Genomic DNA, 26,695 nt, shown 5'->3' with positions numbered 1-26,695 from the left:
AACATAACTGAGGTAATGTTTACGTTTAAAACTAGGATGTCCAAACGCAAAAGCTTTTAAATAAAAAAAAACACAAAATGAAGCATCTCTAAAGATGATAAAGAATTGGCCTAGAGACAGTTCAGAAAATACTACATTGAATAAGAGGCAGACTGACAAAATTATTAACTTTTAAAATGTTAAATTCTGCTTGGCCAGGAATGTATATACGAAGAAAACTGGCAGAAACAAAAGCATTATGTACTCTTCGTGCCACCCTAGATCATTCCCATTAAAAAAAAGAGGAGGGGAATATTAACTTAAGCCTAACAATTCAAAGAAAATACAAAAACTAAATGAAATGATGAACATTACTTGAACACCTATATGTAAGATGTTATATCAGTAGCTAATACATTAGAATTACCTGGGGAACTTTACAAACTATTAATGCTTAGGCCTCATCTCCAAAAATTCTGATTTAATTAGGGACCCAGGCAACGGAATTGTTTTTGTTTTAGTTTTTGTTTGGGGCTTTTTGTTTTTTGGCTGCGCCACGTGGCTTGCAGGATCTTATTTCCCCGACCAGGGATTGAACCCAGACAACGGCAGTGAAAGCACCGAGTCCTAACCACTGGACCACCAGGGTATTCCCAACAGAATTGTTAAAAAACTCTTCCAGTGATTTTGACATGCAGCTAGGCATAAGAAGCACTGACCTAGATCCTCTCTTAATGAAACTCCCTCATATTTTACACATAAATATACAGAAACCAGAGGAGGTATAGTGACTTACTCTTGATCATAACCAATTTAGTTCTGTACAAATTTTAAAAACTAGCAGTACCCTAAAAAAAGATGGCTCTGAATAAATGGGGGGAGAGTTAGAGAGGAAAAAGAGACAGAATGCTTAAGAGAAAATAATTTGGTTTTACTGTACTTACCATATAGTCTGCAATATCCTCTGGTGCATCACCATCAACATCAAACTTGAAGGTGACCATCTTGTTATTGTGTGTCTCCAGTTGACACTCCACCATGTTGTCTCCAGAGATTGACACCTGGGCACAAACATGTCACTAGTTTAAGAGTCAGTCATTGTCTTCTCTTTGTAAATGGTGCAGGAAACATTTGGATGAGCTCACATACGATATATGAAAAAAATGGTTTAAACTGTTCAGAATCTAAAAAGATTGTTTTTCCCTTGATGAAATACTGCCTAAACAACTATTGTATGACAAATCTAAGGCTCAAATTATTCAGCAAAAAATAAGTTAGAAATGTGAACCTGTGGGAAAGAAAAGGAACACAACTTTTATGAAAAGGCAAAAAAAAAAGTTACAACGGTCACTATAGCTACCTGCAATGCAAAGATCTAAATCTGGTCATTCATTTCCAAAATTCTCCCACAAATTGACCCTTTAAGCTAAAGAAAATGCACTGCTAATGGAAATGTAAACTGGTCCAGACTTTATGGACAGCAACCTAGAAATACATATTTAGAAACTTTAAAAAAATCTTCATACCCTTTGACCCACTAATTCTACTTCTAGGAATCTATCATAAGGAAATAATCAGGTATATATACAAAGATTTGTGTTCAAGAGTGTTTGCTGCAGAGTTTCATAATACCCTATACTCACCTCCACAGCAACATCGCCCCTCCCTGACCCCCCCAGACCTCAACATGCACTCTTAACCAAATCATATTTATACACTGACCTGAAGGACAGTAAGCTGAAATTTAGTCCCCTTCTCTGATCGAGGACAGGAAGCTCTTCTTTGTTTGATCCGATCTTGTTTGCCATTTCCACTTGGGTTATCAGGGGTATTGGTGTTTTCCTTCACAGCTGCCACATCATTATTCAAACTATTACTCAAAAAAAAAAGCAACTCCAATTCAATTTCTCAGAGAAGAAATGATTCTCAAAGTCCAATATTTAACCCAAATCAGAGTTAACATCTGAAATTCCTTTGTGGATAGAATCATTCCATCTTGATGGTAAAATTCTAAGAAAAACCCTCAATTATAAAATCATAAATAATGTTTAAATAAAATATATAAGTAGTACAATATCTCTCAAAAAGTTATGACTGCACAACTCTGCAAATATACTAAATGCCATTGAATTGTACACTTTAAATGGGTGAAAATCTAATGGTATGTGAATTATATCTCAATAAAGCTGTTTTTAAAAGTTATGAAACACTGAGATTATATTGTACGTATCAGGCCAACATCTCACAGTAGTGAGAGTGAAAGAAAAACACTGCTAGTGATGGACCTCTGTGGAACCTTTTATCAGGGGATGTTCCTGATCAATTTTTTTTTAAATTTTGTTTGTTTGTTTTTGTTTTTTTTGTTTTTGCGGTACGTGGACCTCTCACTGTTGTCGCCTCTCCCATTGCGGAGCACAGGCTCCGGATGCGCAGCCTCAGCTGCCATGGCCCACGGGCCCAGCCACTCCACAGCATGTGGGATTCTTTCCAGACCAGGGCACGAACCCACGTCCCCCGCATCGGCAGGCGGACTCTCAACCACTGCGCCACCAGGGAAGCCCCTGATCAATTTTATTTTGTTTGTTTTGGGGTTTTTCTTATTTATTTTTTTTATTTTTCTTATTTATTTTTTCTTATTTATTTCAAATAAAACTTCTAAAAACCAATTCTCACTCAAAATATAGCTGTTTATGTAACAAACTCAACAGGGGATACATGAGGTGTGGAAGACAGGAATAGTGCAAGAAACAGAAAAAGAAATGAAAATGAGATAAAGAAAATGTAGTGTGTATATACAATGGAATATTATTCTGCCATAAAAAAGAATGAAATCTTGCCATTTGTAACAACATAGATGGAACTTGAGGGCATTATGCTAAGTAAAGTAAGTCAGAAAGAGAAAGACAAATACCATATGATCTCACTTATATGTGCAATCTAAAAAAACGAAAAATCTCCCAAGCTCATAGATACAGAGAACAGATCAGTGGTTGCCAGAGGCAGTGGTGGGGGGAGGGGGTGGAGAGGGAGCGAAATGGGTGAAGGGAGTCGAAAGGTACAAACTACCAGTTATAAAATAAGTCATGTAATGTACAGCATGGCAACTATAGTTAATAATGCTGTATTGCATATTTCAAAGTTGCTGAGAGTAGATTTTAAAGTTCTCATCACAAGAAAAAAAATTTTGTAACTATGTATGGTGATGGATGTTTAAACTAGACTTATTGTGGTGATCATTTCATAATATATACAAATGGTGAATCACTCTACTGTATATCCAAAACTAATATAAGGGTATACATGAGTTTTACCTCAATAGAATGAAAGGAAGGAAGGAAGGAAGGAAGGAAGGAAGGAAGGAAGGAAGAGGGAAGGAGGGAGGGAGGGAGGGAGGGAGGGAGGGAAGAAGAAAAAATACACCATAATTTTGGTTAAAAAAAACTGAAAATGAATGATGTGAAAATGATTCAACATGATTAATTCTAACTAGTTATATTTTCAGTTTCAAGTCAATATGATTATGACAGGGCAGACTAACTTTCAGCTGATCTGTGTCAAAGGTATTTTTCAGCTTTTTCTTTAATAAATTTGAAGATATTTCAATAAATAACAAAAATTCCAATAAATACATTTGAAACTTAAATGAGATCTATAAGCAGTAGATATTTTTTAAATTAATTTTTAGGTTAAGTCCTTTCTCCTAAAAACTACTCAGGAAGTATCTATATAAAGATATACAAGAAAAAATAAAACGAACTCCTAAAACTTTTTCTATGTCCCTGTGAAAAAGGATTTTCATAAATATAAGTGGAGGAAGAAAATACATTAATACTGCTCTTAGCTTTTTAATAGACAGAGAAATAGCAGTAATAAATAACACCTTCAGAGGAGAAAAGGGACATAATTCTAATCAATGCAGCTGTATCATTCACTTTGCAAAGTTATCTTAAAACACTAGTTTAGGGTTTGGGATAAGATGGCAGAAACTCAACTCTCCCCATTCCTCCCCACTAAGTATAACTAAAAAATCTGGAAATAATACAGTAGAATATCACAGGAGGGCACTGAAGAGTGAAAAGATGAAGGCAGACTAGCTAGGGACTCCCAGGACTTGAGGAAAAATATAACAGCTTGGCGTCTCCTGACTCCTGGGCCAAAAGGCAAAGGTAGCCCAAGCCCAGTGGTCTCCTGAACCCCAACCTAGCAACAGAAGGTGATTCAGGTGGGCCCTTTCCTCCCTTGGTGATGCTGGTGGGAACCCTACCAGTAGCATGTGGTCTGGAGAGCTGGCTTAGGGCAGCGGGCCTAGAGAAGTGCTCTCCAACCCCTTGGTCCAGCAGTGGGTCCCAATGGTGTCAGGTGAACCAAGCAGATCCGAATAATAATACAAAGACTCTGAAAACTAAATTGTCATTAGAACCATAGTCCACAGAAGTAGACCAGGACCTTTGCACCTAAACACAATGACTGACTGCTAAAATAGAGTATTTAAATAGGATCCAGAGTATCCTAACATAATGTCCAAAATGTCCAGGAGACAAATGAAAATTCTCTGTCATACAAAAAACCAGGAAAATCACAACTTGAATGTGAAAAGACAATCAACAGATGCCAACACCAGGATGAATCAGATATTGGAATTACCTGACAAGGATTTTAAAGCAGCCATTATCAAATTGTTTCAATGAGCAATTACAAATACTTTTGAAGCAAATGAAAAGCCAGAAAATCTCATAATAATAGAAGATATTAAGAAAGAAACAAATGGAAATTATAGAAAGAGTACAATCATAGAAATAAAAAATGCACTGAGTGGGCACAATAGCAGAATGAATAGGACAAAGGAAAGAATCAGTGAACCTGAAGACAGAACAAGAGAAATTAACCCAATCTGAACAAGATAGAGAAAAATATTAGTTTACAACTACCAAATGACAATATAATCATATATCTGGTTGTAATTTATTTCTTTAGATTAGCTGGAACTTTAAATTACATTATTTCTTATTTCCTTTTTAAATTCTTATAACATTTTCCTAAGAACAGAATATGATGGGAATTCCCTGGCAGACCAGTGGTTAGGACTCTGTACTCTCATTGCCAAGGGCATGGGTTCAATCCCTGGTCAGGGAACTAAGATCCCACAAGCCACGGTGGTGCAGCCAAAAAGAAAACCACCCCAGAATATTATAATAATGTGAACAAGAAAATGGTCAATAATTTCATAGTCCATATGATATTTATTAACATAAAAAGTAAAAATAATATCTACTATTTTTATTGAACATACACACAAATACTAGAACACTGAAACTTCTTCAGTCAGGACACACTAAGCACCTAATGAATGCAGTACTTCAACATACCCTCATCGCTTTCATGGTATTAATTTGAAGATACTCACCTTCGAACTAAATCCGGTTTTAGAAGAGTTGCTGTTTGTTCAGCTCCAACTGCTTGGGATACAGGCTGTAAATAGCACAGAAATAAAACTTATTATGATAACAGCAAAACTTTAAGCTGAAGGTGCAATTTGCTATTATTGCAGAAAATGTGTTTGTTACATTTCATACTTTGGTTACCACACAAACCAGGTAAAATGTCTACATTACTGAATGTCTATATCAATCCTATTATTGATGTTACTACCAAACATAAAGAAAAATAAAATGTAGCAGTATTGATATTCATCATGACTTTTTCATTTAAAAAGACAGCATTTATTTTATACTTTTGTTTGTGTTATTTTTCAATGGCTTCCAGTCCTGACTGTAAAACTACTAATAAAAGGAAGAGTTGCTACCATTCCAGAAACAGATAAATCAATGATTCAAGTTTTAACATATTGTATGGTCTCTCTCTCTCTTGTTCCCTTTTCACTAAACTACTGCCAACAATTCCTTTGAGATGTTAGTATCCAGCAGCTGCAATACTGGCATCTAGGAGAAAAGTTTATAAAGGCAAATGCCAACCCTGCTGGAAAATAATGTTAAACATTTATCTAATCCATCCTATGCATTGCCGCTGGTGACAGTACAGTGACTTTAAAATGCAAATCTACCAAGATCAATCACTTACCTACCTAGTTTAAACCCTCTATGATGGCCCCTCATCTTCTATAAGGTTAAGTTCCTTTGGATGGCAAATAAAGTCCTCAATGAACTGGTTCCTGCCTCATTCTCTAGCTCTTCTCTTCTTGAAGCCACACTGAACTCTAGCTCCTCTGAATGAGTTGGGCTTTTTCATATACAGTGACTCTACTTATATTCCTTCAACTCCCTGGACTATTTCAACTACTCCTTAGTCCTGTCCATTTAGCAAATATCTGAATGGAACTCCTGTATACAAGAAGGCTCTATTACAATGGGTTCCAGAAAGACCAGCAAAATCACCTTGGAGTCTCTTTAAAAAACACATATACCTTATCTCATATCTTGGTTTCTAAACTAAAAGGGATAAAGGTTCCTTGGAGAAATGGCTGATTCCAGCACTGGGGCAAAGAAAATATAAGATGAGCCTGGATCATCTTGCTACCCACCAAAGTAAAGAACTGCTCACAGAACGATGGGAACATATCAAAAGCACACTTGACCCACCCTGAAGGGGTTCCCTATACCCAAATATGGAAAAATTGGGCATGAAAATAAATAATGAGTAACAGAATATAATGCATTTAATAAAATAATCCAAGAGTTCATACTGATACAAACAAAAGAAAGCTCTTACAATACAAAGCCAAATAAATATAAGGAATGACGAAGTTAGAAAATCATCAATGGATGATAAAACTAGTGGGTGAAAGTTGGATGAGGAAAAAGATATCTACATAGTTTCAAAATATCTCCCCACAAATCATTTATTCATTAAAAAGCAAAACATGGTAACTTTACAGTGGAAGAACTTGGCAGCCTCCACCTTAACCAAGTAATCAAATTTAACCTCAGAAATATTGGGACAAATTGACATTACATGGCTCCTAATATGATACAATGCACAAAGGTTACAACATTGTTTGCATGGTATTCCTGACAAAAATGCATGATCTGAATGTGGGGGAAAAAAGGAAACTTCAAACACACTCAAATTGAAGGGCATTCTATTCGGTTGGCCGAAAGGTTCGATCGGTATTTCCGTAAGATGGCTCTAGTAGCACTTAGTTGTCTTTAACTGCATTCGAAACAGTTTTCTTAGATTGTATGTGACAGGTGTCATATCAGCCCGCATTAAAAAAAAGACTTATCAAAACTAGTGAATTTTTGTGTATCCATTTGAATATTGAAGATGGAAGAAAAAATGCAACATTTTCCGCATATTATGCTTTATTATTTCAAGAAGGTAAAAACATAACTGAAAACGCAAAAAAAAATTGTGTAGTGTATGGAGAAGGTGTTGTGACTGATCAAATGTGTCAAAAGTGGTTTGTGAAGTTTCATGATGGAGATTTCTTGCTGGACAATGCTCCACAGTTGGGTAGACCAGTTGAAGTTGATAGCCAGCAAATAGAGATATTCATTGAGAACAATCAACATTATACCACGCAGGAGACAGCCGACATACTCAAAATATCCAAATCAAGCGTTGAAAATCATTTGCACCAGCTTAGTTATGTGAATTGCTTTGATGTTTGGGTTCCACGTAAGTTAGGCAAAAAAAACCTTCTTAACCATATTTCCTCATGCGATTCCCTACTGAAACGTAATGAAAATGTTCTGTTTTTAAAACAAAGTGTGGGGCTTCCCTGGTGGCGCAGTGGTTAAGAATCCGCCTGCCAATGCAGGGGATACGGGTTCGAGCCCTAGTCCGGGAAGATCCCACATGCCATGGAGCAACGACACCCGTGCATCACACCTAGTGAGCCTGCGCTCTAGAGCCCGTAAGCCACAATTACTGAGCCTGCATGCCACAACTACTGAAGCCTGTGTGGCTAGAGCTTGTGCTCCGCAACAAGAGAAGCCACCACAATGAAAAGCCCGTGCACCACAACAAAGAGTAGACCCCACTCTCCGCAACTAGAGAAAGCCCTTGCGCAGCAACGAAGACCCAACGCAGCCAAAAAAATAAAGAAAATAAATAAAGAAAAATTTTTTTAAAAAGTGTGATGGGAGATGAAAAGTGGATACTGCACAATAATACGGAACGGAAGAGATCATGGGCCAAGTGAAATGAACCGCCACCAACCACACCTAAGGCTGGTCTTCATCCAAAGAAGGTGATGTTGTGTATATGGTGGGGTTGGCAGTCCTCTATTATGAGCTCCTTCTGGAAAACCAAATGATTAATTCCAACAGGTACTGCTCCCAGTTAGACCAACTGAAAGCAGCACTCGACAAAAAGTGTCTGGAATTAGTCAACAGAAAACGCATAATCTTCCATCAGGATAACGCAAGACCACATGTTTTTTGATGACCAGGAAACAACTGTTACAGCTTGGCTGGGAAGTTCTGATTCATCCACCATATTCATCAGACATTGCACTTCGGATTTCCATTTATTTCGGTCTTTACAAAATTCTCTTAATGGAAAAAATTTCCATTTCCTGGAAGACTGTAAAAGGCACCTGGAAGAGTTCTTTGCTCAAAAAGATAAAAAGTTTTGGGAAAATGGAATTATGAAGTTGCCTGAAAAATGGCAGAAGGGGGGACGAGGGGAAGATGGTGGAAGAGTAAGACGCGGAGATCACCTTCCTCCCCACAGATACACCCGAAATACATCTACGTGTGGAACAACTCCTACAGAACACCTACTGAACGCTGGCAGAAGACCTCAGACCTCCCAAAATGCAAGAAAGGCCCCACGTACCTGGGTAGGGCAAAAGAAAAAAGAATAAACAGAGACAAAAGGATAGGGACGGGACCTGCACCAGTGGGAGGGAGCTGTGAAGGGGGAAAGGTTTCCACACACTAGGAAGCCCCTTCGAGGGCGGAGACTGCGGGTTGCGGAGGGGAAAGCTTCAGAGCCGCGGAAGAGAGGACAGCAACAGGGAGACATTCCCTGTTGTCCCTCTGCGGAGACATTCCCGCAGAGAGGATCAGTGCCGACCAGCACTCACCAGCCCCAGAGGCCTGTCTGCTCACCCGCCAGAGCGGGCGGAGCTGGGAGCTGAGGCTCAGGCTTCGGTCTGAGCTCAAGGAGAGGACTGGGGTTGGCGGCGTGAACACAGCCTGCAAGGGGTTAGTGCACCTCGGCTAGCCGGGAGGGAGGGAGGGAGTCCGGGAAAAAGTCTGGACATGCCGAAGAGACAAGAGACTTCTTCTTCCCTCTCTGTTTCCTGGTGCACAAGGAGAGGGGACTAAGAGCGCTGCTTAAAGGAGCTCCAGAGACGGGTGCGAGCCGCGTCTAACAGCGCGGACCACAGAGATGGCATGAGACGCTAAGCCTGCTGCTGCCGCCAGAAAGAAGCCTGTGTGCGAGCACAGGTCACTATCCACACGCCCCTTCTGGGGAGCCTGTGCAGCCCACCACTGCCAGGATCCTGGGATCCAGGGACAACTTCCCTGGGAGAACGCACGGCGTGCCTCAGGCTGGTGCAACATCATGGCGGCCTCTGCCGCCGCAGGCTGGCCCTGCACTTCGTAGCCCTCCTCCCCGTGGCGTGAGTGAGCCAGAGTCCCCAAAGCAGCTGCTCCTTTAACCCCCGTCCTTTCTGAGCGAAGAACACACGCCCTCCGGCGACCCACATGTAGAGGCAGGCCAAATCCAAAGCTGAGCCCCTAGGAGCTGTGCGAACAAAAAAGAGAAAGGGAAATCTCTCCCAGCAGCCTCAGAAGCAGTGGATTAAAGGTCGACCATCAACTTGATGTACCCTGCATCTGTGGAATACATGAACAGACAACAAATCATCCCAAATTGAGTAGGTGGATTATGAGAGCAAGATTTATGATTTTTCCCCTTTGCCTCTTTTTGTGAGTGTGTATGTGTATGCGTCTGTGTGAGATTATGTCTTTATAGCTTTGCTTCCACCATTTGTCCTAGGGTTCTATCCATCCATTTTTTTTCTTCCTTTAAAAAAAAATTTTTTTTCTTAATTATTTTTATTTTAATAACTTTATTTTATTTTACCTTATTTTATTTTATTTTATCTTCTTTCTTTCCTTCCCTCCTTCCTTCCTTCCTTTCTTCCTTCGTCCCTCCCTCCCTCCCTTCTTTTCCTTCCTTCCTTCCTTCCTTTCTTCCTTCCTTCCTTCCTTTCTTTCTTTCTTCCTTTCTTTCTTCCTTTCTTCTTTCTTTCTTTCTTTCTTTCTACTTTTTCTCCCTTTTATTCTAAGCCATATGGATGAAAGGCTCTTGGTGCTGCAGCCAGGAGTCAGTGCTGTGCCTCTAAGGTGGGAGAGCCAACTTCAGGACACTGGTCCACAAGAGACCACCCAGCTCCACATAATATCAAACTGCAAAAATCTCCCAGAGATCTCCATCTCAACACCAGCACCCAGCTTCACTCAATGACCAGCAAGCTACAGTGCTGGATACCCTATGCCAAACAATGAGCAAGACAGGAACACAACCCTACCCATTAGCAGAGAGGCTGCCTAAAATAATAATAAGTCCACAGACACCCCAAAACACACCACCAGACGTGGACCTGCCCACCAGAAAGACAAGATCCAGCCTCATCCACCAGAACACAGGCACTAGTCCCCTCCACCAGGAAGCATACACAACCCACTGAACCAACTATAGCCACTGGGGACAGACACCAAAAACAACGGGAACTACGAACATGTAGCCTGCAAAAAGGAGACCCCAAACACATTAAGATAAACAAAATGAGAAGACAGAAAAACACACCGTAGATGAAGGAGCAAGATAAAACCCCACAAGACCTAACAAATGAAACGGAAATAGGCAGTCTACCTGAAAAAGAATTCAGAATAATGATAGTAAAGATGATCCAAAATCTTGGAAATAGAATGGACAAAATGCAAGAAACATTTAACAAGCACGTAGAAGAACTAAAGATGAAAAAAGCAATGATGAACAACACAATAAATGAAATGAAAAAGACTCTAGATGGGATCAATAGCAGAATAACTGAGGCAGAAGAACGGATAAGTGACCTGGAAGATAAAATAGTGGAAATAACTACTGCAGAGCAGAATAAAGAAAAAAGAATGAAAAGAACTGAGGACAGTCGCAGAGACCTCTGGGACAACATAAAACTCACCAACATTCGAATTATAGGGGTTCCAGAAAAAGAGGAGAAAAAGAAAGGGACTGAGAAAATATTTGAAGAGATTACAGTTGAAAACTTCCCTAATATGGGAAAGGAAATAGTTAATCAAGTCCAGGAAGCACAGAGAGTCCCATACAAGATAAATCCAAGGAGAAATACGCCAGGACACATATTAATCAAACTGTCAAAAATTAAATACAAAGAAAACATATTAAAACAAGCAAGGGAAAAACCACAAATAACACACAAGGGAATCCCCATAAGGTTAACAGCTGATCTTTCAGCAGAAACTCTGCAAGCCAGAGGGGACTGGCAGGACATATTTAAAGTGATGAAGGAGAAAAGCCTGCAATCAATATTACTCTACCCACCAAGGATCTCATTCAGATTTGATGGAGAAATTAAAACCTTCACAGACAAGCCAAAGCTGAGAGAGTTCAGCACCACCAAGCCAGCTTTACAACAAAGGCTAAAGGAAATTCTCTAGGCAAGAAACACAAGAGAAGGAAAAGACCTACAATAACAAACCCAAAACAATTAAGAAAATGGGAATAGGAACATATATATCGATAATTACCTTAAATGTAAATGGACTAAATGATCCCACCAAAAGAAAAAAACTGGCTGAACGGATACAAAAACACGATCCATATATATGCTGTCTACAAGAGATACACTTCAGACCAAGAGACACATACAGACTGAAAGTAAGGGGATGGAAAAAGATATTCCATGCAAATGGAAACCAAAAGAAAGCTGGAGCAGCAATTCTCATATCAGACAAAATAGACTTTAAAATAAAGACTATTAGAAGAGACAAAAAAGGACACTACATAATGATCAAGGGATCGATCCAAGAAGAAGATATAACAATTGTAAATATTTAGGCACCCAACATAGGAGCACCTCAATACATAAGGCAAATACTAACAGCCATAAAAGGAGAAATCGACAGTAACACATTCATCGTAGGGGACTTTAACACCCCCCTTTCACCAATGGACAGATCATCCAAAATGAAAATAAATAAGGAAACACAAGCTGTAAATGATACATTAAACAAGACGGACTTAATTGGTATTTATAGGACACTCCATCCAAAAACAACAGAATACACATTTTTCTCAAGTGCTCATGGAACATTCTCCAGGATAGATCATATCTTGGGTCACAAATCAAGCCTTGGTAAATTTAAGAAAATTGAAATTGTATCAAGTATCTTTTCCAACCACAACGCCATGAGACTAGATATCAATTACAGGAAAAGATCTGTAAAAAATACAAATACATGGAGGCTAAACAATACACTACTTAATAACGAAGTGATCACTGAAGAAATCAAAGAGGAAATAAAAAAATACCTAGGAACAAATGACAATGGAGACACAACGACCCAAAACCTATGGGATGCAGCAAAAGCAGTTCTAAGGGCAAGTTCATAGCAATACAAGCCCACCTTAAGAAGCAGGAAACATCTCGAATAAACAACCTAACCTTGCACCTCAAGCAATTAGAGGAAGAAGAACAAAAATACCCCAAAGCTAGCAGAAGGAAAGAAATCATAAAAATCAGTTCAGAAATAAATGAAAAAGAAATGAAGGAAACTATAGCAAGATCAATAAAACTAAAAGCTGGTTCTTTGAGAAGATAAACAAAATAGATAAACCATTAGCCAGACTCATCAAGAAAAAAAGGGAGAAGACTCAAATCAATAGAATTAGAAATGAAAAAGGAGAAGTAACAACTGACACTGCAGAAATACAAACGATCATGAGAGATTACTACAAGCAACTATATGCCAATAAAATGGACAACCTGGAAGAAATGGACAAATTCTTATAAATGCATAATCTGCCAAGACTGAATAAGGAAGAAATAGAAAATATGAACAGACCAATCACAAGCACTGAAATTGAAACTGTGATTAAAAATCTTCCAACAAACAAAAGCCCAGGACCAGATGGCTTCACAGGCAAATTCTATCAAACATTTAGAGAAGAGCTAACACCTATCCATCTCAAACACATCCAAAATATAGCAGAGGGAGGAACACTCCCAAACTCATTCTACAAGGCCACCATCACCTTGATACCAAAACCAGACAAGGATGTCACAAGAAAGAAAACTACCGGCCAATATCACTGATGAACATAGATGCAGAAATCCTCAACAAAATACTAGCAAACAGAATCCAACAACACACTAAAAGGATCATACACCATGATCAAGTGGGGTTTATTCCAGGACTGCAAGGATTCTTCAATATACGCAAATCTATCAACGTGATAAACCATATTAACAAATTGAAGGAGAAAAACCATATGATCATCTCAATAGATGCAGAGAAAGCTTTTGACAAAATTCAACACCCATTTACGATAAAAACCCTGCAGAAAGTAGGCATAGAGGGAACGTTCCTCAACATAATAAAGGCCATAGATGACAAGCCCACAGCCAACATCATCCTCAAAGTTGAAAAACTGAAAGCATTTCCACTAAGATCAGGAACAAGACAAGGTTGCCCACTCTTACCACTCTTATTCAACATAGTTTTGGAAGTTTTAGCCACAGTAATCAGAGAAGAAAAGGAAATAAAGGAATCCAAATCGGAAAAGAAGAAGTAAAGCTGTCACTGTTTGCAGATGACATGATACTATACATAGAGAATCCTAAAGATGCTACCAGAAAACTACTAGAGCTAATCAATGAATTTGGTAAAGTAGCAGGATACAAAATTAATGCACAGAAATCTCTGGCATTCCTATATACTAATGATGAAAAATCTGAAAGTGAAATTAAGAAAACACTCCCATTTACCATTGCAACAAAATAATAAAATACCAAGGAATAAACCTACCTAAGGAGACAAAAGACCTGTATGCAGAAAATTATAAGACACTGATGAAAGAAATTAAAGATGATACAAATAGATGGAGAGATATACCATGTTCTTGGATTGGAAGAATCAACACTGTGAAAATGACTCTACTCCCCAAAGCAATCTATAGATTCAATGTAATCCCTATCAAACTACCACTGGCATTTTTCACAGAAGTAGAACAAAAAATTTCACAATTTGTATGGAAACACAAAAGACCCCGAATAGCCAAAGCAATCTTGAGAACGAAAAACGGAGCTGGAGGAATCAGGTCCCCTTACTTCAGACTATACTACAAAGCTACAGTAATCAAGACAGTATGGTACTGGCACAAAAACAGAAAGATAGATCAATGGAATAGGATAGAAAGCCCAGAGATAAACCCACGCACATATGGACACCTTATCTTTGATAAAGGTGGCAGGACTGTACAGTGGAGAAAGGACAGCCTCTTCAATAAGTGGTGCTGGGAAAACTGGACAGGTACATGTAAAAGTATGAGGTTAGATCACTCCCTAACACCATACACAAAAATAAGCTCAAAATGGATTAAAGACCTAAATGTAAGGCCAGAAACTATCAAACTCTTACAGGAAAACATAGGCAGAACACTCTATGACATGAACCACAGGAAGATCCTTTTTGACCCACCTCCTAGAGGAATGGAAATAAAAACAAAAATAAACAAATGGGACCTAATGAAACTTCAAAGCTTTTGCACAGCACAGGAAACCATAAACAAGACTAAAGGACAACCCTCAGAATGGGAGAAAATATTTGCAAATGAAGCAACTGACAAAGGATTAATCTCCAAATTTAGAAGCAGCTCATGCAGCTCAATAACAAAAAAACGAACAACTGAATCCAAAAATGGGCAGAAGACCTAAATAGACATTTCTCCAAAGAAGATATACAGACTGCCAACAAACACATGAAAGAATGCTCAACATCATTAATCATTAGAGAAATGCAAATCAAAACTACAATGAGATATCATCTCACACCAGTCAGAATGGCCATCATCACAAAATCTAGAAACACTAAATGCTGGAGAGGGTGTGGAGAAAAGGGAACACTCTTGCACTGCTGGTTGGAATGTGAATTGGTATAGCCACTATGGAGAACAGTATGGAAGTTCCTTAAAAAACTACAAATAGAACTACCATATGACCCAGCAATCCCACTACTGGGCATATACCCTGAGAAAACCATAATTCTAAAAGAGCCATGTACCAAAATGTTCATTGCATCTCTATTTACAATAGCCCAGAGATGGAAACAACCTATGTGTCCATCATCGGATGAATGGATAAAGAAGATGTGGCACATATATACAATGGAATATTACTCAGCCATAAAATGAAACGAAATTGAGCTATTTGTAATGAGGTGGAGGGACCTAGAGTCTGTCATACAGAGTGAAGTAAGTCAGAAAGAGAAATACAAATACCGTATGCTAACACATATATGTGGAATTTAAGAAAAAAAATGTCATGAAGCACTTAGGGTTAAGACAGGAATAAAGACAGAGAGCTACTAGAGAATGGACTTGAGGATATGGGGAGGGGGAAGGGTAAGCTGTGACAAAGCGAGAGAGTGGCATGGACATATATACAATACCAAACGTAAAATAGATAGCTCGTGGGAAGCAGCCGCACAGCACAGGGAGATCAGCTAGGTGCTTTGTGACCACTTAGAGGGGTGGAATAGGGAGGGTGGGAGGGAGGGAGTCGCAGGAGGGCAGCGATATGGGAACATATGTATATGTATAACTGATTCACTTTGTTATGAAGCAGAAACTAACACACTATTGTAAAGCAAGTATACCCCAATAAAGATGTAAAAAAAAAATTAAAACCAGGAGCAGAAACATTAATTAGATAAATGCTAATGCAAACTGGAAGTAGACCTCTTGCCCTATGCTCCCTTCAAGGTTTGCGTATTTTGCTGTAGGTTCACCGTCCATATATTTTCTGAATGAATGAATGAATCCATGAGTTTAACCAAATATTCACATTTAAATATTAGAATGTTATTAAAGCAAGTTGCAAACGGTGTTCAACATGATCTAATATTTAAATATATATTATTTTGTATATATTCAACTATTATGTTGAATATATTATTTTACTTATTATTGTATTAAATGGATTGCTTATATATTATTATATTGAATATATTATTTTTGTATATGTACATATATAGGAAAGAAAAATAATCTGGAGGGATATACAAAAAAAATGACAGAAGGTATTGGAACAAAAGAGTGAATACGTTGTTCAATAAAGTTCTTGGTGAAAATGAAAAATGTGTCTTTTATTTTTACTTCAAAACCAAAGGCACTTTTTGGCCAGCCCAATACAAAATAACTGACCTTTATTCTTCAAAACTATCAATGCTATAAAAGACAAATGAAGGCTGAGGAACTGTTCCAGATTAAAGGAGATAAAAGAGACAAACAGTACAAGGCAATGTATGATCTTCAATTAGATCCTGGATCAAGGGGGGGAAACTGCTATAAAGGACATTACTTGGACAACTGGTGAAATTTTAATGTGGACAACAGATTAAATAATAGTATTACAGTCATGTTAAATTCCCTGAATTTGGTCATTGTATTGTGGTTAAGAAAATATCCTTGTTCTTATAGCAATGATATATTTAAGGGTAAAAGGACATTATGTCTGCAACCAGCTCTATACATCAGAGGGAAAATCGTGTGTGGATGAATGGATGGATGGATGGACGGACCGACCAACTGACCAACAGATCAATGGACTGTCATCCTCTAATGTCTTTTATCATAGCCTTCTTTATCATATATGTTTAATGCCTGACTTTAAGGACTCTGAATGATTCATCTTTGTATTCTCAGTGCCCCTTAACACAGTGCCTGGAACATTTTAGGCTTCCAATAAATATTTGAAGGTATTGACAGAAAGAAATAAGAAAGAAAATGATATAAAAAAGGCTGTGCCACACACATGTTTGTGGTCCCATATTACTAACCCTGGACATCAATCCTAAGGAAATAATACAAAGGAAGAAAAAAGTACACAGTATAAAGTTTGTTTCATAGTAAATGTTCAATAAATGGTAGCTAACTCTGTTTTTATTGTGGTATTATGCACAATAAAAACTGGCATCAAGTTGTTGTCCAGGAATAGGGAAAGAGGTAAATATGAATACTTATTTCACTACTGTGTGGCCACTGAAAACTAGAATTGTGAAGTCCAAGTAAAGGCAGGGAAAATTACTTAACAATGAATGAAAAAAGCAGAAAACAAAACTGTACATATAATTACAACCACTTATGCATATGACAAAATCTTGGAATATAATAACAAATATCATAATACTACCATGTTAAAAAAATAGCATTCTTTGGTGATTTTCCCCCATTTTACTACTTTTTATAATGTTACTACTTACATTTGATTATTTAAAACTTTCAAAGGATAGCAAATACTAAGTGTAGAGGAAAATAGGCACTTTCATAAACCACTGGGATTTATGGGATTGTAAATTGCTTAGACCTTTCTGAAGGGTAATTTGACAATATGTATCAAGTTTTTAAAAGGTCTAGCAATTTTATTCCTAGAAATCTATCCCAAGGAAATAATTAAGAGTGCATAGAAAGATTTAGCTACAAGAATGTTCCTCACAACATGGAATATAATTACAAACAGCAAAAAAATAGTCACTTGTTTCCTTTATCTGCTCCATTAAATAAATAATGGTACATTCATACTAAAGGATATTATGCAGCCCTTTTAAAATGTGCTTAAACATATAAGATGTTACAAGTGAAAAAAGATTGTAAAAGAGTATATATACATTATGGTTAGATTAAAATTGCATGTATGCATAAGCATATAAAATGGTCTGGAAGAATATACACCTGGTGTTAAGCAAGCTTAACTATATTCATCTTGCTTTGGTAATAAGAAAAAAATTAATTCAATTTTGTACAGATTTATCAACCCTGAAATCTGATAATCTCAGTGCAGGTCCCCATTATTTCAATGCACAACTTTATAGTTATTTTAGACAAAAGTAAGAATGAAACATTTCACTAAATTTGAAAAACATCTACAAATGGCCCAGCATCTATTTGCAAATAATAATTTTGAAACTCCTAGAAATATTATGACAGAACTTGGTTTGAAGCTGGCATATAAAAAAAGCAGATGAACCAACTATTAGCCATGATTCTGAGGACCAACAGAAAGTAGCATTAATAATCCTGTTAATAATTATAAGTGGTTATAAAATATAATTCCAGATTGTTGCCATAGTAACTATCTTTTGTTTACTTTGCCTCCAGATTTATGCATCAGGACACCATGGCACTGCTCCATCTTGCTGGGACTCACCATAATTTTTTAAAGTTCCTTTAAGGCAAACATTTGTTAAAGTTGGATACATTTGTTGAATCTTGTGTGTACCAAAAAAAAAAAAAAGAAATCTCTTTGCCAAAGTATTTGCTCTCAATGTTTAAACAGTGATTATATTAAAGAGTTAATTGTCTAATCTATAATTAGAAGCTAGTCTAATTTGTCCAGGAAAAAAACCTCAGTATGAACTGACCAGGTTAGAGGGGGAAGGGGAAGGCAGGAAATGGTATATTATGCTCATTTCTCCCCAACCCTCACCTTCAAATCCAAATGAAAGACAGGTACCAATCCCTTTTCCTAATGAGACCTTGATATCCGGATATCTGAGACCTTGATAACTAGGTAGCAAAGTTCAAAAAAACTAAAGTACCTATACTCACTTGCAGAATGAGGACAAGGCCAAAATGAGAAGCAAAACTAGGCCTGAATTCCATGGGCCACACCATTCTCTCCTCTCTATCTTGGCATTTAAAAATGCTCTCTTGAACTTGTTTCTTTTCTTTTTTTTTTAACATCTTTATTGGAGTATAATTGCTTTACAGTGGTGTGTTAGTTTCTGCTGTATAACAAAGTGATTGAACTCGTTTCTTGATCTTTCTCACCCATGATACTGTGAGCTCTTTGAGGGAAGAGACTGTATCTGTAAGATTTATCACAATATTCCCAATGCCTAACCAATACCTGAAATAGGAACAGCTGCTCAATAATGCCTTTCACTATTATAATGTTCTTATTTTATTATTGTTTTTATTTTTATTATAGCAACAAAACAACCACTATTTATTGAGCATTTATTAAATGCTAAGTACTTTATATACATTATTTAACTAAATTCAACCCTTATGATAACTCTAAGCAGTAGGTATTATTACTTTCATTTTACCAATGAGGAAGCTGAGGCTATAAGTGATGGAGGCAAAAACTGAAAGAAAGAAAATTAATGAATAGACAAATGACCCCAAAGAATACTGAAGAGCAGAGACCCCTTGTGCATACCACAGAAGCTTTTCTGTTAGTTCCTAACCCTTCTCTCTCCTTTACTTACTTCACTATTACTTGCCCTCCTCCCATCAGTGGTTCTTAGCCCTTGGATGCACTTTATAATCTTAAGGGAAGCAAAGGAATAGGGGAGGAAAAAGTGGACAAAAGAAAACAGAAGGAAAGAAAATGCAAGCTCAAGCACATTCCAGAAATTCTTACTCAGTTATTCTGGAGTGAAGGAGAGCAGTAAAAGTGGGAAGTATTTTAAAACATTTTATAAACTGCCTTATTGTATTACTAACACTACAAAACATGTCTCTTCCACGAAGTGCTTTTAACAACCATTATTTCTTGAGCACTTATTACATGGCAGGCACTTCTCACATGTACCTCATCTACTCCTAAAAAGCCTACAAAATAGGCATTTTTTCTGACATTATGAAAAATTTCCAACATACAGAAAAGCTGAAGAATTGTTCAGTGAAAACCTATATATCCACCACCCACAGTCTATTGCATTTTATTATATTTGCATTATCACATGTATATCCATCAATCCATCTTATTTTTTATGCATTTCAAAGTAAGTTGCAAATGCAAAAGAGGCATTTTAAAACTTCGTTTTACAGATAAAAAGAACCTAAACTAAAAGAAATTAAATAACTTGCTTCAAATCACATAATAAACAATTCAAAGAGCCAGAGTTCAAATTCAGGTCTAACTAAAGACATACAGTAGCTCAAACCTATATGTATGTTGTATATACCTGTTTAACAGTGAAATTTTTGCTTATTTAATTAAAGAAAATTATCACTGTGTTATGACGCCCACTTCCATATTTTTATATTTATAAAGAACCCTGCACCTATAAAGTCATTGCTTATCTAAGCCCAATTTTTGGCCAAGCCAAGATTCCGAATAATGAAATTTACCCTAAGAAATAACTGATCCACACACAGCACAGTTCCTTGGATAAACTCACATAATGACACCCAGGCTATTAAACAGGCAGGAATAAAAAAAAGATGAAAACACACCAGCACCACAAAGACTGACAGACAAGAGTAACAGAAACTAGGAAGAAATTTCATTAATTACAAGGCATGTAGAACTGGATTGAAGAAAACATTACCCAGGTTTCACTCCCGGACCTCTCTAGAGATCACCTCATGAAAGGGAACCTAACTCAAATGAGACTTATACTTCATACTTCCCCCTTGATATCTGCTGTTAGTTGAGTTATCGAGAGTCTGTATCAACCAGCAAATTGATCATGCACTACTCTTGTCTCAGCTCCTCTAAGCTTTCTATCGCTATTTGGAGAGAGCAACTAACATTGTTTTTTGTTTGTTTGTTTATTTGTTTTAATGGTAGGAGTGAGAATTCATATTGGAGATAAAAAGGAGGAGACTAACTGAGCCATCTGGCTTTCTAGGAGGAAGAGTCCTCACAAGTAAAGCCAACTCAGCAAGGATACAGAAAGGAAAAATTTTGGTATCCATACATGTTAGAGAATGTAGTCTTTAATATATTTGATTATTACAAGCATTAGAGAACTCATTATGGGGATAAAAGTAAACCACACCTCAGCACAGAGGAACTACAATAGATCAATACCTACTAATACACAGAAAGTGTACATCTCCTTGTCCTCAAGCTATAGATCTGTGAAAGAATTTAATTATCACTCAAGAGGACAACAGAATTCAAAGAAAATCTACATGAAGTCAGAGGGTTGGGCAGGGAAGTCCAGATCCTATAGAGCTTTCAGGCCACTAAGTACAGTATTATGACTTTTACTGTGAGTGAGATGGCAATGCGAGGTTTGGGGTAGGGTTCAGATATGATCTGACTTGCATTTTTTGAAAGTATCGCTCTGCTTCCTATAATGAGAAAAAGGGTATAAAAGAGCAAAAGCAGAAGGAAGAACAACAGTTAGAAGTCTAATGCAATGATTCAAGAAAGAAATTAGACTAGCATGATTATCATTATGCTAGTGATTATGGTGGAGGTGGTGAGAAGTAGTCAGGTTGTAGATGTATTTTAAAGGAAGAGACAAAAGACTCTCTGATGATCTGAAGTCAGATATGAGAGAAAGAGAGGAATAAAAGATGGCCACAGATATATGGCTTGAGTAACAAGAAAGACAGGGTTCCTATTTGCTGAGAAGAAGACAACTGTGGAAAGAACAGGCTTCAGGTGGTGGTGGGAGGGGAGTGCAAAAAAATGTTTAACTTTGGACGTATTAAATTTGAAATGCCTATTATACAATAAAGTGGAGATGTTGGGTGTATACTGGAGAAACATACCAAAAAATTTTTTTTCCCTAGAACACAAAGTCAAAAGCAAAATGGGCTGGAGGTATCAGTTTGAAATACACACACACACAAGCATGCACGCACACACTCTCATCTGTCCACTGAGAACCCTAGAAGTTATGACTCCCATGTACCATCAAACACACCCAACATCCAAATTCTGGTTCCTAAATTACCTTCCTCACTAAAAGGAATCAGGGCCCCATGGAGAAATAACTGATTCCAGGGCTAGGGAAGGGAAAGCACAAAATGAGCCTGGAATATCTTGCTATGCCAGAAAGTAAGGAAGTGCTCAAAGAATAATGGGGATATGACAAAAATACACAAGAGCCACCCTGAATGGGCCCCCATTAACCAAATCTGGGGCACCTTAACCATCAAAATAAATAATGATAATATTATATCACACTCTATTAAATAAAATAAAGCCTCATGAATCCATACTGACATGAACAAATGACTGAATGACTGAATAAGTAAAGGAAGGAGAAAGGCCAACTAATAAATATAAGGAGGAATGATGAACTTAGAAAATCATCAACAGATACTAAAACTAATGGGTGAAAGTTTTGATGAGGAAAGGGACATTTACAGAGTCTCAAAATATCTCCTTACAAATAACCCGTAAATTATAAAGGAAAAAATGGCAACTTTATGGTGGAGAAACCTGGCAGGTCCTACTTAAAACAAGTAATAAAAGTTAACATCACCAATATTGGCATCACCAATATGCCTCCTAACAAGATGTCCTAAGAAGAATACAATGTCACTTACATGGTATTCCTGCCAAAAACGCATGATTTGACTCTAACCATGAGGAAACTTTAGTCAAACCTAAAATGACAGGCATTCTATAAAAAACTGGCCTCTGCATTTCAACACTGTAAAGAACAACAAAGCCTGAAGAACTGGTTGAGATTAAAGCAGACTAAAGAAAAAGATAAACAACTCAAAAAAAAAAGAGTTGACTAGGCACACTTCACAAAAGAAGATATTTGAATCTCTAATAATTACATGAAAAGATGCTCAATATCATTACTTATCAGGGAAATGCAAGTTAAAACCACAATATACACCACATCACATCCACCAGAACAGCTAAAATTTAAAGGACACACAATACTAAGTGTTGATAAGGATGTGGAATAACTGTAACTCCCTGACATTGCTGCTGAGAATGCATTATGGACCACTACTTTGGAAAACTGTCTGGCATTATTTAGTATAGCTAAACATACCTTTATCCTGTGACCTAGCAATCCCACTCCTAGGTACATACACAAGAGAAATGAATGCAGGTGTCTACAGGTGTGTCTACAAACATACAGGAGCATTCACAGTAGCTTTATTTTATAAGAACCAAAAGCTAGAACAAATCATTTTTTAATTTAATGTAATTTTTTATACAGCAGGTTCTTATTAGTTATCCATTTTATACATATTAGTATATATATGTCAATCCCCATCTTAATATACATCAACAGACTGGATAACTGAACTGTGGTATATTCTACAACTGAACAACTCATAGAAAAAAAATGAAACGAACTACTGATACATGCAACAATGTGAATGAATGTCAGTGAACCTTCTAGGGAGCTGGAAATGCTCTATATCTTCATTTGCATTTCACAGAGGAATACATATGTAAAAACTCATCAAGCTGCACATTTAAGATTTGGATACTTCAATGTATATATGCCTTATATAATTCAATTTAAAAAACAGAAATCTTTTAAAAAGCTGGTATGATCCAATTCTGATAAAATAAATACTAAAAAATGTGTATGCATAGAGAAATGTCTGAAAATTTTCAAAGGTTTTAATTTCTCAGAGGTGGGATAACAGGTAATTTTACTTTCTTTATACTTTTCTGTATTTTCAAGAGGATTTATAAGAATAAAAGTTACTTTTGAAAAGCTATTTTCAGACTTCCCTGGTGGTCCAGTGGTTAAGAATCCACCTGCCATTGCAGGGGACACGGGTTTGATCCCTGGCCCAGGAAGATCCCACATACTGCAGAAAACCTAAGCCCATGCGCCACAACTACTGAGCTCATGCACCACAGCTACCGAAGCCCGCGCGCCTAGAGCCCATGCTCCACAACAAGAGAAACCATCCCAATGAGAACCCCGTGCACTGCAACGAAGAGTCACCCCTGCTTGCCACAACTAGAGAATGCCCGCGCACAGCAATGAAGACCCAGCGCAGCCAATAAATAAATAAAATTATTTAAATAAAAAGCTATTTTCATATGAGGAAATAAAATATCCATACCAAGACATATAAAAGATGTACACCAAATTTTTCACTTATGAGAGTAAAAAAATGCCACCTATAAGCACTTAGGAAAAAGGAAGCAAAAATCTGACTGGCTTTAGGTTTCTCTTGTGCAGCATTAACTCTAAGTCAAAAGAACAAAATATCTTGTAGATATAAAGAAAAGGTTGTTAACTGATTTTTTGTGTACTCAGCCAAGTTATATTTCATGTATAAATGTAAACAAAGGGTCAGTTTCAGATACCCAAAGAATTAAAAATTGTACACCCAAGTAACCTTGAAAAATTACACAAAGCCATTCTTCAAACTACATAGGTACTTACCAAAATTAAGAATCAAGAATAGGGAACTTGTGGTATAAATACTGGTGTTGTATACTAAAACCAATAATCAGTATTAAGTTCAAATAGTTAAAACTGTGTTTTAAAATTGGATGTACACATAAAATCTGAAAACAGGGCTTCCCTGGTGGCACAGTGGTTGAGAGTCCACCTGCCGATGCAGGGGACACAGGTTCGTGCCCTGGTCCGGGAAGATTCCACATGCCGCGGAGCGGCTAGACCCGTGAGCCATGGCCGCTGAGCCTGCGCGTCCAGAGCCTGTGCTCCGCAACGGGAGAGGCCACAACAGTGAGAGGCCCGCGTACCGCAAAACAAAACAAAACAAAACAAAACAAAACCCTGAAAACATAACATGCATAGTATGATAAACTTTCATAATTGCTATCCCCCCAAAACAGTAGTCTGCCTTTTCCTTAAATACCTTATATAATAGTAATCTACAGATAATCAGCCTCTCAGCTCTTTCCACCAACCTCCGAAATCGAAGATTTCGACGGTGCTGCAATTTCGTAGGGCGGTTCCCTCCTGGAGAATGAGATCAACCTGAAAGGTTCCCATCCCTTCAAAATCCTCAATATTTCCAACTAATTTACATTACAAAAGGGCAAAGGCTGAATAATGTGGCTGTAAATCAATCCAAATGACTAATGTCCTCAACATTACCAGTTTCAACATTATGAAGATATACTAAGCAATACGTACCTTTTGGGAACATTTTTTGACAATGTTCAGCAAATACACCCACTGTTTAGACCAATTTCCCTTCAATTAGAGGAAAGTAATTTCACATAAATACAACATTGCACTAAATACCGTTTTTATATAAATGGTCTGATACCCTGGAAGCCACAATCTTTCTCTCCAGGGAAAGAAATAACTTTAATTATCAATTTTTACACAAACATTTTTATTTAATGGAATTAACTTCTTTATAGAGGAAGTTACAATGAATAGATTTAATGAGATGACACTGCTGATATATAGTAGGTCCTCAATGTCAGCTCTCTAACTATAAGATTTATTCTTTCGAATACCTTAGAAACTGATTACATAACATATTAAAACTGTCTCTACCAGAATAAACTTGTTGATTGTTTTAATCATATGCATACACAGTAGGCCCGTGGATGTTTTTGAACAAACCGAACACTGGAGAATCTTTTGCCAGTTAACATCAGCATCATACACATTAACAGAATCCATTCCTCATATAGTTTCTACACTGTCCTGAAAGCACTAGAAGAATAGAAATATAACAAAAGAGAAGGTAAACATCTCAAAGGCACTGATACCTTCAGTAACTATCTTTATGGGTCTTAAACATACTATGGTTAGAATTAAAATCACCTGACTGAAGACTGAAACAAATATATTATTTCACTGATTAAGAAACCAGAGCTGAAAATTATAATGACTCCATTAAGATCAGCTATGAAACAGTAGTAAAAGAGGAAATGCTAATAAGAATCACAACTTCCAGAGTAATCTTACAAATATACAACTCAGATATGCTAACACGTAGATTTATCTGTGAAAACAATTAATACATGGTATCATTTCAATGACTCCTGATGCATTCAAAGTCTGAAATCTGGCCAATCCTGTCACTGCTTTTAAAAAAAAAAAAAATCAACAAAAACCTGAATGAAACCCCTGCTAGTAGTTGTCAATGATAAATGTTTGCAACAACAAAAATCACAAAGTGACCTTTCCCTTAAAATGTTAATCCACATTACTCATGCAGATAAAAAATTCTAAGAGACTGATTCAATACAGTAACAATGAACACATACATCCACTCTGAAAAGCAACAGAAATGATGTTTTTAAAAAACTAGAAGAATAAAGTCATAACATCTCAGAAAAACTCGTAAATGGTGGAGAATCTCCAAAGGAACAGAAACCAATAGATCACATCCATAGGGAAACAGAATCTACAGAAACCAAAGCTTCAAACACATATACATATAGGAGAAAACTACTACAAAGTTAGGAGTGATTTGGGAAGCACCAAACCTACTCAACAGACACCAGAAGCATGAGGTGGCCTTGAGGAATTCATCAATTCATCAAATGGGAAGGTAAATGAAGAGCAACTGGGCAATTCTATCCACCCCCAACCCGCTGTTGTGCTAAGTAATGAGCAGCAATGAAATTTGCCCAAAAAACTCAAGCTGTAGCCTGGGAGGAAGGACAGATCTACAGGTGACAACTGAAGAAAATATGCTCCCTCAATAACCTGCCCCTCCTCTGCCAAGACTGGAGGGAGGCAGACTACTGTAAACAAATCAGAAAGGTGAGTAGGATCCTTAAATACAAAGGACCAGAAAATCAAGAATACCCAAACCCCTG

General features: G+C 37.3%; 1 protein-coding gene across 1 annotated transcript in view; it reads right to left on the bottom strand.

Annotated features, from left to right (window-relative positions):
- Positions 1-26,695, bottom strand: part of WNK3 (WNK lysine deficient protein kinase 3) — a 145,959-nt gene that overhangs the window by 52,303 nt on the left and 66,961 nt on the right. The window contains exons 10-12 of the mRNA XM_073799048.1: positions 5,384-5,448; positions 1,702-1,849; positions 924-1,040 (exon numbers count right to left, since the gene is read on the bottom strand). Of these exons, the coding sequence (XP_073655149.1) occupies positions 924-1,040; positions 1,702-1,849; positions 5,384-5,448 (330 nt within the window). The remainder of the gene's footprint in view (positions 1-923; positions 1,041-1,701; positions 1,850-5,383; positions 5,449-26,695) is intronic.

This window comes from Tursiops truncatus, chromosome X (genome assembly GCF_011762595.2).
Source record: "Tursiops truncatus isolate mTurTru1 chromosome X, mTurTru1.mat.Y, whole genome shotgun sequence".
NCBI classification, from domain to species: Eukaryota; Metazoa; Chordata; class Mammalia; order Artiodactyla; family Delphinidae; genus Tursiops; species Tursiops truncatus.
The sequence above is the reverse complement of the archived record's forward strand: the minus strand, read 5'-3'. Positions and strand labels throughout refer to the sequence as shown.